General features: G+C 43.8%; 1 protein-coding gene across 2 annotated transcripts in view; it reads left to right on the top strand.

Moving 5' to 3' along the window:
• The window catches only part of LOC122539648 (solute carrier family 15 member 2-like), a 213,708-nt gene that overhangs the window by 191,488 nt on the left and 7,861 nt on the right, over nt 1–14,359 (top strand). For both annotated transcript variants that reach the window (XM_087977989.1, XM_087977990.1), the window contains exon 21: nt 4,558–4,665. In XM_087977989.1, the coding sequence (XP_087834115.1) occupies nt 4,558–4,665 (108 nt within the window). The remainder of the gene's footprint in view (nt 1–4,557; nt 4,666–14,359) is intronic.

Consider the following 14,359-nt stretch of genomic DNA (forward strand, 5'->3'; position numbering starts at 1 on the left):
CAATCAATCAGACTTTGTCAGATTTGCATTCAGATATGTTTGCATATGAATTTGAGGCAAAAAACTTTTAAAATGGGAAGATGGTTTCTGAGACTCAAGGCTAATTGAAGCTCCATTTTTGAGGTCAAAGGAATATTTCCAGGTTTCTTTGAGCTGTTCCATCGCAGCATTTGTGAAAATGTCAGGGTTTACTGACAAATAAAGAACAAACTCAGAATGATGCTAAATTTGATTCATTGAAACAATCATGGATATTCTCATTTTTGGGACATTGCTACAGTGTGCTCTGGGGATGTCCAGTGTCGAGCTTGGCTTGTTTCTGTGTGAGTGGAACACTATATTAAATTCTGGTTGTATTTTCATGATCAAGATCTCTTTTTACTGGAGAGACAAGACTCCAGGCAATTTCCATTTACAACATGCCACATTCAACGGGAAGTGTGAGAAGTAGGTATAAAATAAACAGTAATTGCCTAATAATTTGCAAACCTCAGACTAGAACTAACCGAACACACCCTGATTTGGAGATGCCGGTGTTGGACTGGGGTGTACAAAATTAAAAATCACACAACACCAGGTTATAGTCCAACAGGTTTAATTGGAAGCACACTAGCTTTCAGAGCTATCACCTGATGAAGGAGCGTCGCTCCAAAAGTTAGTGTGCTTCCAATTAAACCTGTTGGACTATAACCTGGTGTTGTGTGATTTTTAACTTCTAACACACCTGAGCAGCCTCGTGTTCCATATCCATAGCTTTCTTTGCAGGGACGGCCATATGAAAACATAAACCCTCTTGTTTAAAGGTCAGCAGTAACATATGTAAGAAAGCAGTCATTTCTCTTCTCTCAAAGAAATAGTGAAAGGATTTACAGACCAATTGAGAATCTAACAATCTTTAAAGTGAACCACCACATTCAGAGACCATGATATTATGGTAATATACACCCAGAGGATGGGGTATTTATAGAATCATAGAATCCCTACAGTGTGGAAACAGGCCTTTTGGCCCAACAAGTCCACACTGACCCTCCGAAGAGTATCTCACCCAAGCCCATTCCTGTACATCTACCTCTGACTAATGCAGGTAACCTACACGTTCCGATCAGTATGGGAAATTTAGCATGGCCAATCCACCTGACCTGCACATCTTTGGATTGTGGGAGGAAACCAGAGCACCCGGAGGAAACCCACGCAGACACGGGGAGAATGTGCAAACTCCACAGAGATAGTTGCCTGAGGCTAGAATCGAACCCGGGTCCTTGGTGCTGTGAGGCAGCAGTGCTAACCACTGAGCCACCGTGTCATCCCAAGCCACCGTTCCACCCCATTAGAGTAGCATATATCCAGAGGATTAGGTCTTATACTAATATCCACACAGAGGGTAGTGTTTTTAGAGTTGTATATGTCTAAAGTGTGGGGTATTAACAATGAACTGCTTAAAGAGATTCCAAAGAGAGTTGGATGAGTTTCTGGGGAAAAGCACAAGGGCACATGGGAAGATCAGGTGGAGCCAATCCATAAGAAAGGAATGGTTTGTTCATGTCTTGATCTAGCCCAACTCATTGTAGAGTCATTGAGATGTACAGCACGGAAACAGACCCTTCGGTCGAACTCATCCATGCTGACCAGATATCCTAACCTAATCTAATCCCATTTGCCAGTACTTGGCCCATATCCCTCCAAACCCTTCCTATTCATATACCCATCCAGATACCTTTTAAATGTTGCAATTTAAAAATGGTGCAGCCTCTGCGTACCACCCTCTGCGTGAAAAGGTTGCCCCTTAGGTCCCTTTTAAATCTTACCCCTCTCACCCTAAACCTTTGCCCTCTACTTCTAGACACTCGCACCCAGGGAAAAGATTTTGCCTATTTATCCCATCCATGCCCCTCATGATTTTATAAGCCTCTGGAAGGTCACCCCTAAGCCTCTGACGCTCCAGGGAAAACAGCCCCAGCCTACTCAGCCTCTTGATATAGCTCAAATCCTCCAATCCTGGCAACATCCTTATGAATCTTTTCTTAATGCTTTCAAGTTTCACCACATCCTTCTGATAGGAAGGTGACCAGAATTACACGCAATATTCCAAAAGTAGCCTAACCAATGTTGTGTGCAGACACATCATGACCTCCCAACTCCTATACTCAATACTCTGACCAATAAAATGGAGTTTAATTTAGATAAATGCGAGGTGCTGCATTTTGGGAAAGCAAATCTTAGCAGGACATGTACACTTAATGGTAAGGTCCTAGGGAGATCTTGAAAGTAGAGTCGCAGGTAGATAGGATGGTGAAGAAGGCGTTGGTATGCTTGTGTTTAAATCAAAAGGAAGAAATAGAGAAACCAATCCTTTTGATAGGAGAATCAAGATAAAGGCGACTGTCTTTAAACAAGACAAAATTCATTTCAGTGTAAAGTCAGAAGGCATCTTTTACATGAAGTAGATTAGATTACAGTGTGGAAACAGGCCCTTCAGCCCAACAAGTCCACACCGCCCCGCCGAAGCACAACCCACCCATAACCCTACATTTACCCCATACCTAACACTACGGGCAATTTAGCATGGCCAATTCACCTGACCTGCACTTCTTTGGACTGTGGGAGGAAACCGGAACACCTGGAGGAAACCCACGCAGACACGGGGAGAACGTGCAAACTCCACACGGTCAGTTGCCTGAGGCGGGAATTGAACCCGGGTCTCTGGCGCTGTAAGGCAGCAGTGCTAACCACTGTGCCACCGTGCTGCCCACACGGTGTCACTGGAATTTGGAAATCTCTCCCAATACCTCATGAATGCTGAGTGTTATTTGAAGTTTTGAAGAGGAATCATTGCTGATAAAGGACTCCTGCCCAAAACATTGATTTTCCTGCTCCTCGGATGCTGCCTGACCTACTGTGCTTTTCCAGCACCACTCTAATCTTGAAAGTTAAAGATCACACAATGCCAGGTTATAGTCCAACAGGTTTATTTGGAAGCACTAGCTTTCAGAGCGCTGCTCCTTCATCAGGTAGCTATGCAGCAAGATCATAAGGCACAGAATTTATAGCAAACGATTAGTGTCATGCAACTGAAATGATGTATTGAACAAACCTAGATTGCTGTTAAGTCTTTCATCTTTTAGAATCAGTTGCAGGTTTCAGTTCATTAATATGTAAATCTCAGAACTTCTTTTAAGGCATAATCTCGAGATAAGTTAAGGTTTTATTTTTAAAAAGGTGACATTTCAGCTCAGACAATGCATTAAAGGTGTGAGGTGTGAATCTGCAGAATTATATTTGCAGATACATTCTAGTTTGTGCAGAGCACACAATCTGCAGGCAAGTCAATCCATGTGATATTTTGTAAATTCCTGCTTTGGAAATAGAACCAACGACTGGTATACAGACAGACTCTAACCTCACACCTTTAATGCATTGTCTGAGTGAGATGTCACCTTTTGGTTTATAAAACCTTAAATTATCTCGAGAATGTGACTTAAAAGAAGTTCTGGGATTTACATATTAATGAACCGAAACCTGCAAACGATTTGAAAACATGAAAGACTTAACAGTAATCTAGGTTTGTGCAATATATCGCATCAGTTGCATGACACTATGATCTTCTGCTATAAATTCTGTGTCTTATGGTCCTGTCCCACAACTACCCGATGAAGGTGCAGCACTCCAAAAGCGAGCTCTTCCAAATAAATTGGTTGGACTATAACCTAGTGTTGTGTGATTTTTAACTAACTCCTAAACCATGGCCATTTCATGTGGGGATGGGGAGTGGGCAAATTGAAGGGTCTCCTTATGGAGCTGCTCCTGAACCTGGCCAGAGCTGTCACTAACAGGTCCAGATCGCAGGCTGTGGAGGAGCGCATTGTGCCTTAAGTGTCTGCCCCTCTTTCCTGGTCACGCTTGCACTCAATCTCCATGGAGCGTGCAGTGTCAATAGAGGCCTTTAGAGATGCTGCATATGGCTGGAGTGTATCATCACACCAGACAACGATCTTGATTTGGCTTTATATGTTTCCATTCCAGGTCTGTGGCTCTCTGTTAACCATTGTTACTGATTTTGTTTCTGTTACGATGCCCCATGAGCGGCTGTTTAAACTGATTTGACATTGTTGTAAGAGAGTAGAAAGGAGGATTTGGCAGTACTCTACTCTAACCACAACCTGCTGACATTTGGTTCTGCAGAGCTGTAACACTGTGTGACTGATATCCCCAGCTTTTCTCTAAACAAATCTGATGCCGGACTCTAAGGGATTTGCTCTTTAGAGACAGGGTTGGGGAACTGCCCATTCTGACACTGGTGCTCCATGCACCTACCTTTCCACCTGTGTCCTATAGTTTACTTTAATGAGGAATGTACATAGAATAACTTAGAATTTACAGCTCCAGAACAGTCCATTCAGCCCATCAGGTCCATGCTAGAGTTTCTCTGAATGAGCCGTCCTTGCTCTCTACTCCATCTCACTGTATCAGCCTAGTCTTTGCTTCCTTTCTTCCTCTTATTCCTTGTAGAACGAGATCATTCTCACTGGTAACAAGATTGCTTCTCATCTTATCTTGCAGGCTCCTTCCTCAATGAGATCTGTTGTGATGGCTGTTTGGCTTCTTACCATTGGCGTAGGAAATCTCATAGTCGTGTTGATTGCGGAGATCGCGATAATAAAAGATCAGGTATGTGATCTGGGTTCACCAGAAAGAGGGAGCAGATCCCAAACCAGCCTGAGACAGGCCATTTAATCCAACAGACAACTGCTCCAAAGCACAAGTGACCAGAGAATGCAGAAATCCCATCCCATAGCGGGGCCTTTGGGGAATTTCTGTCTGCAAACCATTGCTCACTATCACCTTTGAGGAGAAAGTGAGGTCTGCAGATGCTGGAGATCAGAGCTGGAAATGTGTTGCTGGAAAAGCGCAGCAGGTCAGGCAGCATCCAGGGAACAGGAGAATCGACGTTTCGGACATAAGCCCTTCTTCAGGAATGATTCCTGAAGAAGGGCTTATGCCCGAAACGTGGATTCTCCTGTTCCCTGGATGCTGCCTGACCTGCTGCGCTTTTCCAGCAACACATTTCCAGCTCACTATCACCTTGCAAACTGAGGACTTTCGTGGCTCTGGACCAGAAGGTTCTAGGGTGATGTCCCAATCCATTTCTGTGCTTGTTGGATACAGTTGGCGTTTATAAGATGTTAGTAACTGACCAGCTGATTCGTCCAAAGTGAAATGAAGAAAGTTTATGTGAAGTTTTGAGTCAGTTTAGTTTCACTATCGGAAAACTTACCCTCTCAGTTCTGGCTGGCATTTGTGCTTGTTTCCATTTCTAATTAGTGATGGGTGAGGCTGCTTGGTGTATAGGCATGAGACTATTGTTACCAGTTTGGGTGTTGAGCTTTAAAAATGTGTTAATTCTGAGTTGCCTGTGGCTTAGGTCCACCTGTCCATGCCCTTGTTACCTGTAGACTCAATCATCTCAGCAACCCTGGCTACTCTCCCATCTCACAATATGGACTGGAGGCCATCCAAAATATTATTGCTTGTATCTTAACTCAAAGCAAGTCCTGTTTATCTGTCACCGCCTGTGCTTCCTGATCTACATTAATCTTAGACTGACAATGCTTTACATTTAAATCCTTCATCCTTTTGTTCAAACTCCTTGATGGTCTGGCCCTACCTATCTCTGTAACCTTTCCTAGACCTACTTTACTCATTCCTGAAGAAGGGCTAATGCCCGAAACGTCGATTCTCCTGTTCCCTAGATGCTGCCTGACCTGCTGCGCTTTTCCAGCAACACATTTCCATCTCAATACTCATTATCTTCCAATCCTGGCTTCTTCTACATCTTTCTCGTCTCCAAATGCTTGTTATGGGCACCATATTCTATAATTCTTTCCTGACTCACTCCTAGTCTTTCTCTCTTATACTCTATTTTCATATGTGCATGGATGTGGGAATTGCTAGCTAAGACAGCATTTATTACCCATCCCTAATTGTCCAGAGGGCATGGAGAGTCAATCATATTAAAGTTTGTCTAAGACAATGTGTCCATAGGTTAAGAAGAGATTTATGGGGAGAAAGTGGGAGAATGGGGTTGAGAAACTTACCAGCTGTAATTGAATGGTGGAGCAGACTCGATGGGCTGAATGGCCTAATTTCTGCTCCTATATCTTATGGTCTAATGCAGATTTATCTGCATACAAGACATCAGTGAACCAGATTGGCTTTTATAGCAACTGACTATGTTCTCATGGTTGCTTTTTGGTTAGCCTTTTTTTAGTTCCAGATTTTTATTGTATTCAAATTTCACTGTTTGCTATGGTGGGATTTAAGCCCATGTCCCTAGAATATTAGCCTAGGGTTCTGGGTTATTATCTTCGAGGAGAAAGTGAGGACTGCAGATGCTGGAGATCAGAGCTGAAAATGTGTTGCTGGAAAAGCGCAGCAGGTCAGGCAGCATCCAAGGAACAGGAGAATCGACGTTTCGGGCATAAGCCCTTCTTCTGGGTTATTAGCCCAGTGACATTACCACTGTGCCACCACCTTACCGCCAGGCTAGGCAAGTATTTAGAATACCTCTTAAAACTTATCTCTTTGACTAAGTCACTTGAAATGTGGTTCAGTACTAAAACATGTAATAACATCCCTGCCAAGTGCATTGGAACTTTTTTCCTAAATTAATGAAGCTATATAACTATAAATTGTTGTATAATGGGAATTCAGCTCCCTACCAGTCAGTCTCAGAGATCAGTGGAATCCGAACCTCATCAGCAGGCAATGTTCAATTGATTCAAAATTAATACTTCTATCCCGTTGTCAGTGTCACTTTGTGAATGCTTTATTTTGTGTACGGTGATGGTTTTGAAAGTGTAATGTTGGAGACTGCATTAGACTGATGGAGTTATAAGGCTCTGGGTGGACAATCAGGAACCCAGCTCTAGATCCTGATGGGGCCAGATGTGTCATCTTTTGGTTTCCTGGTAGTTTCAGTAATTATACCAACCCAGCCAATGCAACTATTGGCAATTGCTATCAAGCAATAAAACTCCTCTGGTAATGTAAGACAAGTGCCTCTCTTTGTTAAGACTCACTCGTGGACTAACCTCAATCACAGTTAGCCACTGTGGTTCTTAGACTCAACACAGAAAGGTCCATGGTGCAGGGCTCTCTAAAAGGGTACCCTTCCTTTTTCTACTGGGGATCTGAGCTGGAGAGCGTTGTACGCAGAGGTACCATGCAACTGGAATCAAATCACTTCACAGGGTGTCCCTGGAATTTTTGTAGATGAAACAGTATTTTACATTTATGAGTATTTTTATTGCTGTGATTCATTAATTGGCTAGACCAGTGTTCATTCCTGATGAGAGGCTTTTGCCTGAAACGTCGATTTTCCTGCTACTTGGATGCTGCCTGACCTGCTGTGCTTTTCCAGCACCACTCTAATCTAGACGTCGATTTCCAGCATCTGCTGTCCTCACTTTTGCCTACATTGGAATTCTATCATGTTATAATCATGTTATAATCATGTTATAATCATTCTTGCTTGAAGAATCTTTTATTATAAGTTAATTAATTAAATTAGTCTAATTCCACATTAACAGGTCCAGAACAGCTTGGTCTCTGATCGATACCAGAAAGTGTTGTTTAAGAAGATGTACCAAATATATTCAATCAGCTTCCAATCTAGTCACCTTACTTGCTCTCCCCCATTATTTATTGATGAATACTCTGCCCTATTGCATGGTATTATTTGGGTAGTGGTGAAACAATAAACTATTCCCACAAGGGACTTCTTTCTTTTGCTATTTTTTAATCTCCACCCAAACTGATTCTGCATAATGGTCTTCTGAACCAAAATTATTTTGCACCATTATACCAATCTTATTTTTATTAACAGAGCTATCCCTTCTCATTTTCATATCCTGCTGTTCGTCTACAATGTCAAAAACCTTTTTACTATTCAGGTCCTAGCCTTGGTCACTCTGCAACTACATCTCAGAAATGGTTTTTATATTATGGATCATTATTTCCATTTATGCTATCAATTCATCCATCAGGAGGGTTGGTGACACAATACCGCCACTGTTAAAAATCATACAACAACAGGTTACAGGCCAACACCAGGTTATAGTCTAACATCAGGTTACAGGCCAACACCAGGTTACAGGCCAACACCAGGTTATAGTCTAACATCAGGTTACAGGCCAACACCAGGTTACAGGCCAACACCAGGTTATAGTCCAACAGGTTTATTTGGTAGCACTGGCTTTTGGAGCTCTGCTCCTTCATCAGGTGGTAGTGGAGAATAAGTCACAGAATTTAGAGCAAAAGATTACAGTGTCATATAGTGATATCTGAACAAACCTAGATTGTAAAGTCTATCATGTTTTAGAATGCAAGTTTTGGCTCATTAATATATAAATCCCAGAACTTCTTTTAAGCCACCTTCTTGAGAGCAAAATAGAATGTATCTGCAACCCTAAGTCTGCAAATACAATTTCACCCCATGGACTTGTATGTGTGTGTGTGCATGAGAGAGACAGAGTGAGTATGTGCATGTGTGGGTGTGAGTGCATGTGAGAGAGTGTGTGTTTGCGTGTGTGTGAAAGCTTGGTAAAGTGTGTGTGTGGGTGTGATGGAGTATAAGCCTGTGAGACGGTGTGTGCATGAGTGTGAGTGTGGAGGATGTATTTGAGTATGTAAGAGTGTGTGTATGAGAGAGAGTGTATGTATAGTGCAGTGGGGTGACCTGTAGTGTGACATGAACCCAAGGTCTCGGTTGAGGCCGTCCCCATGGATACTGAACTTGGCCATCAGTCTCTGCTCGGCCACTTTGCGTTCTTACTTGTCCCGAAGTCCACCTTGGAAAACAGTCACCCGAAGGTAAGCGGTCGAATGTCCTGGACTGCTGAAGTGTTCCCTGACTGGGAGGGAACACCCCTGTCTGTTGATTGTTGTGCGGTGTCCACTCATCTGTTTTCATAGCCTTTGCTTGGTCTTGCCAATGTACACTGCCTCAGGGCATCCTTGCTTGCAGTATATGAGATAGACAATGTAGGCCAAGCCACATGAGTACCTGCTGCGTACATGGTGGGTGGTGTCCCCACATGTAATAGTGGTATCCATGTCGACACTCTGACACGTCCTGCAGTGGTTGCCATGACAGCGTTGTGCAGTGTGATCGTTGGTGTTGTCCTGAAAGCTGGGCAGTTTGCTGTGAACAATGATCTGTTTGAGGTTTGGTGGTTGTTTAAAGGCAAGACGTGGAGGCATAGGGAAGGTCTTGGTGAGGTGCTCATCCTCATCGATAATGTGTTGCAGACTGCGAGGAATATGGCATAGTCTTTCAGCTCCCGAGAAGTACTGGACAACAAAGGGTGCCTTATAGGTTGCAGTCCCCGTGTCTGTCTCCAGAGGAGACCATTACAGTTTCTCGCTGTAGCACATTGGAACTGGCAATCAATGAGTGGAGCATCATACCCTGTTTTTATGAGGGTATCCTTGAGTACCTTCAGGTGTCCATCACGTTCCTCCTCATCTGAATAGCGATACCATCATCCCCCCTCCCAACAACTGCCAACCTTCGAGCACCATTCTCCAACTCATCCGCTTTATCCTTGACCACAATATTTTCACCTTTGACAACCGGTTCACCATCCAGACACACAGAACAGCCATGGGGTCAAAATATGCACCCCAATATGCCAATATTTTCATGCACAGGCTTGAACAAGACTTCTTCGCTGCACAGGACCTCCAACCAACACTATAGACCAGATATATTGATAACATTTTCTTTCTCTGGACCCATGGTGAGGAGTCACTGAAGCAACTACACTGTGATATCAACAGGTTTCATCCCACCATCAGACTTCCATGGACTACACTTTAGTATCTGTCTCATTCTTGGATTCATGCATCTCCAACAAGGATGGACAGCTAACTCTACCGCAAACCCACAGATAACCTCATGATGCTACACTTCTCCAGCTTCCACCTGATACATATTAAAATAGCCATGCCCTCGGACAAGCCCTACGCATACACAGGATCTGTTCAGATGAGGAGGAATGTGACGGACACTTGAAGGTGCTCAGGGATGCCTTCATAAGATCAGAGTAAGATGCTCAACTCATCGATCACCAGTCCTGACGTGCCACAGTGAGAAACCATAATGACCTCCTCAGGAGACAGACACAGGTTGCAACTGATAGGTACCTTTTGTTGTGCAGTATTTCCTGGGAGCCGAAAAACCACGTCATGTTCTTTGCAGCCTGCAGCACATTATCAATGAGGATACGCATCTTGCCAAAACCTCCTCTCTGCTTCCACTTCTTGAGGCTGAGAGTCAAGTTCGGTATCAATGGGGATGGCCTCAACCGGGACCTTGGGTTCATGTCGCACTACAGGTGGCCCCACTGCACACTACACTCTCACACATGCGTGTGCAGGGATACACACTCACGCACATGCACTCACACTCACGCACACACTCACTCACTCTCTCTCTCTCATGCACGCACACACACATACAAGTCTATTGGGTGAATTTGTATTTGCAGCATTATATTTTCAGATACATTTTATTTTGTTCAAAAATGCACAATCTGCAGACAGTTAATGCTGGTAGTCAATCCATGTAATATTTTGTAAATTCCACATTAGAAATAGAACAAATTTGACTCAAGATTGGCATACAGACACTCACACCTTTAAGGCATTATCTGAGCTGAAATGTCACTTTTTGTTATAAAACTTTAAGTTATCTCAAGAAGGTGGCTTAAAAGAAGTTTTGGAATTTACATATTAATGAGCTTAAACCTGCATTATAAAACATGAAAGACTTAACAAACCAGGTTTGTTCAATATGTCACTGTATGACATTGTAATCTTTTGCTATAAATTCTGTGTCTTATGATCTTATTCTCCACAATCCCCTGATGAAGGAGCAGTGCTCTGAAAGCTAGTGCTTCCAAATAAACCTGTTGGACTTTAACCTGGTGTTGGTCTATAACCTGGTGTTGTGTGATGTTTAACTTTGTCCACCCCAGTGCAACACTGGCTCCTCCACATCAGTGCTGGCATTCTTACCTCTGGCTGTATAGAACCAGCTCCAAGCTCCATGACAAGCCTTGTAAGTCACGGAGGGAACAACAATGTTAGGCTGATCATCTGCTTGGAAATCCTTTCACCATCTCCTCACTATTCCCCAAAGGGGGAAAACTGGGTATGGAGATTCCCTTAAAGGAATGAAAATCAATCCATCTTCTTACAAATGCAATGTGCATTCAGATAAAGAGCCTGTAGGTCTGTCTTTTTACTGTTTCTGTCGACTCTGGTGATATTTGCTGTTCCACTGTTCTGTTTGTTTGCTGTGTCTCTCTCTGTCACACTGTCATTAATATTCCCTGTATCATTACTGTGCATCCTTTCCTTTAACTATTTATATTTTATCCAATTTCTTAAACTTTCCAAATCTCTATTTACTTGACCGTGCACCCCTCCCTCCAAAAAAAGAACAAATAACAGAGAGCCTGACAGCACAGGAGCAGGCCCTTTGGCCCTCCAAGCCTGCGCTGATCCAGATTCTCGATCTAAAACTGCCCTCATTTTTCTAAGGATCTGTATCCCTCTGCTCCCTGCCCATTCATGTATCTGTCCAGATCCATCGTAAATTACACTATTGTGCTCGCCCTTACACCTCCGCTGGCAACGCGTTCCAGGCACCCACCACCCTCTGTGTGAAGAACTTTCCACGCGTATCTCCCCTACATCTTTCCCCTCTCACTTTGAACTCATGACCCCCTAGTAATTGAGACCCCACTCTGGGAAAAAGCTTCTTGCGATCCACCCTGTCTGTCCCTCTCATGATTTTGTTGACCTCAATCAGGTCCCCCTTCCACCTCCGTCTTTCCAATGAAAATAAACCTAATCTACTCAACCTTTCTTCATAGCTAGCATCCTCCATACCAGGCAACATCCTGGTGAACCTCCTCTGTACCCTCTCCAAAGCATCCACATCCTTTTGGTAATGTGGCGACCAGAACTCTACACAGTATTCCAAATGTGGCCAAACCAAAGTCTTATACAACTGTAACATGACCTGCCAACTCTTGTACTCAGTACCCTGTCTGATGAAGGAAAGCATGATGTATGCCCTCTTGACCACTCTATTGGCCTACATTGCCACCTTCAGGGACCAATGCACCTCTCTGCACATCAATTTTCCAGATCTCTCTGCACATCAATTTTCCAGATCTCTCTGCACATCAATTTTCCAGATCTCTCTGCACATCAATTTTCCCAGGACTTTTCCAGTTACTGTACAGTTCGCTCTTAAATTGGATGTTCCAAAATGCATCACCTCACGTTTGTCCGGATTGAATTCCATTCACCATACCTCTGCCAAACTCTCCAGTCTATCTATATTCTGCTGCATTCTCTGACAGTCCCCTTCACTATCTGCTACTCCACTAATCTTAGTGTCATCTGCAAACTTGCTAATGAGGCAACCTACACCTTCCTCCAGATCATTTATGTATATCACAAACAACAGTGGTCCCAGCACGGATCCCTGTGGGACATCACTGGTCACAGCTCTCCATTTTGAGAAGCTCTCTTCCACTACTACTCTGTCTCCTGTTCCCCAGCCAGTTCCCTATCCATCTAACTGGAATACCCTGGACCCCAGGAGACTTCACCTTCTTCATCAGCGTAGCATGGGGAACTTTCTCAAACGCCTTACTAAAATCCATGTATATGACATCTACAGCCGCTCCATCATCAATCAACTTTGTCTTCTCTTCAAAGAGTTCTATTAGGTTTGTAAGACATGACCCGCCCTGCACAAAACCATGCTGCCTATCACTGATAAGCCCATTTTCTTCCCAATGGGTATATCTCCTATCCCTCAGTATCTCCTCCAGCAGCTTCCCTACCACTGACATCAGGCTCACAGGTCTGCAATTACCTGGATTATCCCTGCTACACTTCTTAAACAAGGGGACAACATTAGCAATCCTCCAGTCCTCTGGAACCTCCCCTGTGTTCAAGGATGCTACAAAGATATCAGTTAAAGCGCCAGCTATTTCCTCTCTCGCTTTCCTCAGTAACCTGGGATAGATCCGATCCGGACCTGGGGACTTGTCCACCTTAATGCCTTTTAGAATGCCCAACACTTCCTCCCTCGGTATGCCGATTTAACCGAAAGTAATTAAAAGTCTATCCCTAACCTCAACTTCCATCATGTCCCTCTCCTCGGTGAATACCGATGCAACATACTCATTAAGAATCTCACCCACTTTTTCTGACTCCACCCATAACTTTCCTCGAGTGGGCCAACCTTTTCCCTAGTTACCCTCTTGCTCCTTATATATGAATAAAAGCTGCTCCCAATCTACATTCGCCAGCTCCTGCCAAATTTTGGTATAGTTGGCCTTCCCCCAATTTAGCTCTTCCTTTAGGACACTCTCGTCTTTGTCCATGAATGTCCTAAAGCATATGGAATTGTGATCACTATTCCCAAAGTAATCCCCTGCTAAAACTTCAACCACCTGGTCGGGCTCATTCCCCAACACCAGCCCCAGTCTGGCCCCTTCCCGAGTTGGACTATTTGCATACTGCTCTGTAAAACCCTTCTGGATGCTCCTTACAAATTCTGCTCCTTCCAGACCTCTAACACTAAGTGAAACCCAGACAATGTTGGGAAAATTAAAATCTCCTATCACCACCACTCTGTTTCTCCTGTATCTTTCCATGATCTCTGTTCATATTTGTACCTCTATCTCACATTCACTGTTGGGAGGCCTGTAATACAGCCCCTAATTCTGAGCTCTGCCTATATTACCTCACTGCTCAAGTCACCTTGTTTCCCTCCCCCAAATATCCTGTCTCCCATGTTCTTGATCTCCCAGGCCTACAGATGCCTCGTTCCCTCTCCTGAGTCCTGGCTTCCAAAGTTCCCAGGTGAAAGTGAGGACTGCAAATGCTACACTTTTTTCGAGTCTAAAATTCCCAGTCCATCACCCTCTATTGGTGTTGAGAGTGTGGTGCTGGAAAAGCACAGCAGGTCAGGCAGCATCTGAGGAGCAGCAGAATTGATATTTCAGGCAAAAGCCCTTCATCAGGAAAGAGCCACCGCCTGGGATTCTCCTGCTCCTTGGATGCTGCCTGACCTGCTGTGCTTTTCCAGCACCACACTCTCGAGTCTGATCTCCAGCATCTGCAGTCCTCACTGTCTCCACCCTCTATTGGTGTCATGTGCTGACAGTAAATTTGCATTAATGACTGATCTCAGTGCAATTATTGATATTGGTTGTACCCTGGGGAATATATGTATATGTGAGTTCTCTAATACATTAATACATGAGATAAG

Source organism: Chiloscyllium plagiosum, unplaced genomic scaffold (assembly GCF_037043375.1).
Source record: "Chiloscyllium plagiosum isolate Xiang-an unplaced genomic scaffold, Cpla_swu_hap1 HiC_scaffold_32, whole genome shotgun sequence".
Classification (NCBI taxonomy): Eukaryota; Metazoa; Chordata; class Chondrichthyes; order Orectolobiformes; family Hemiscylliidae; genus Chiloscyllium; species Chiloscyllium plagiosum.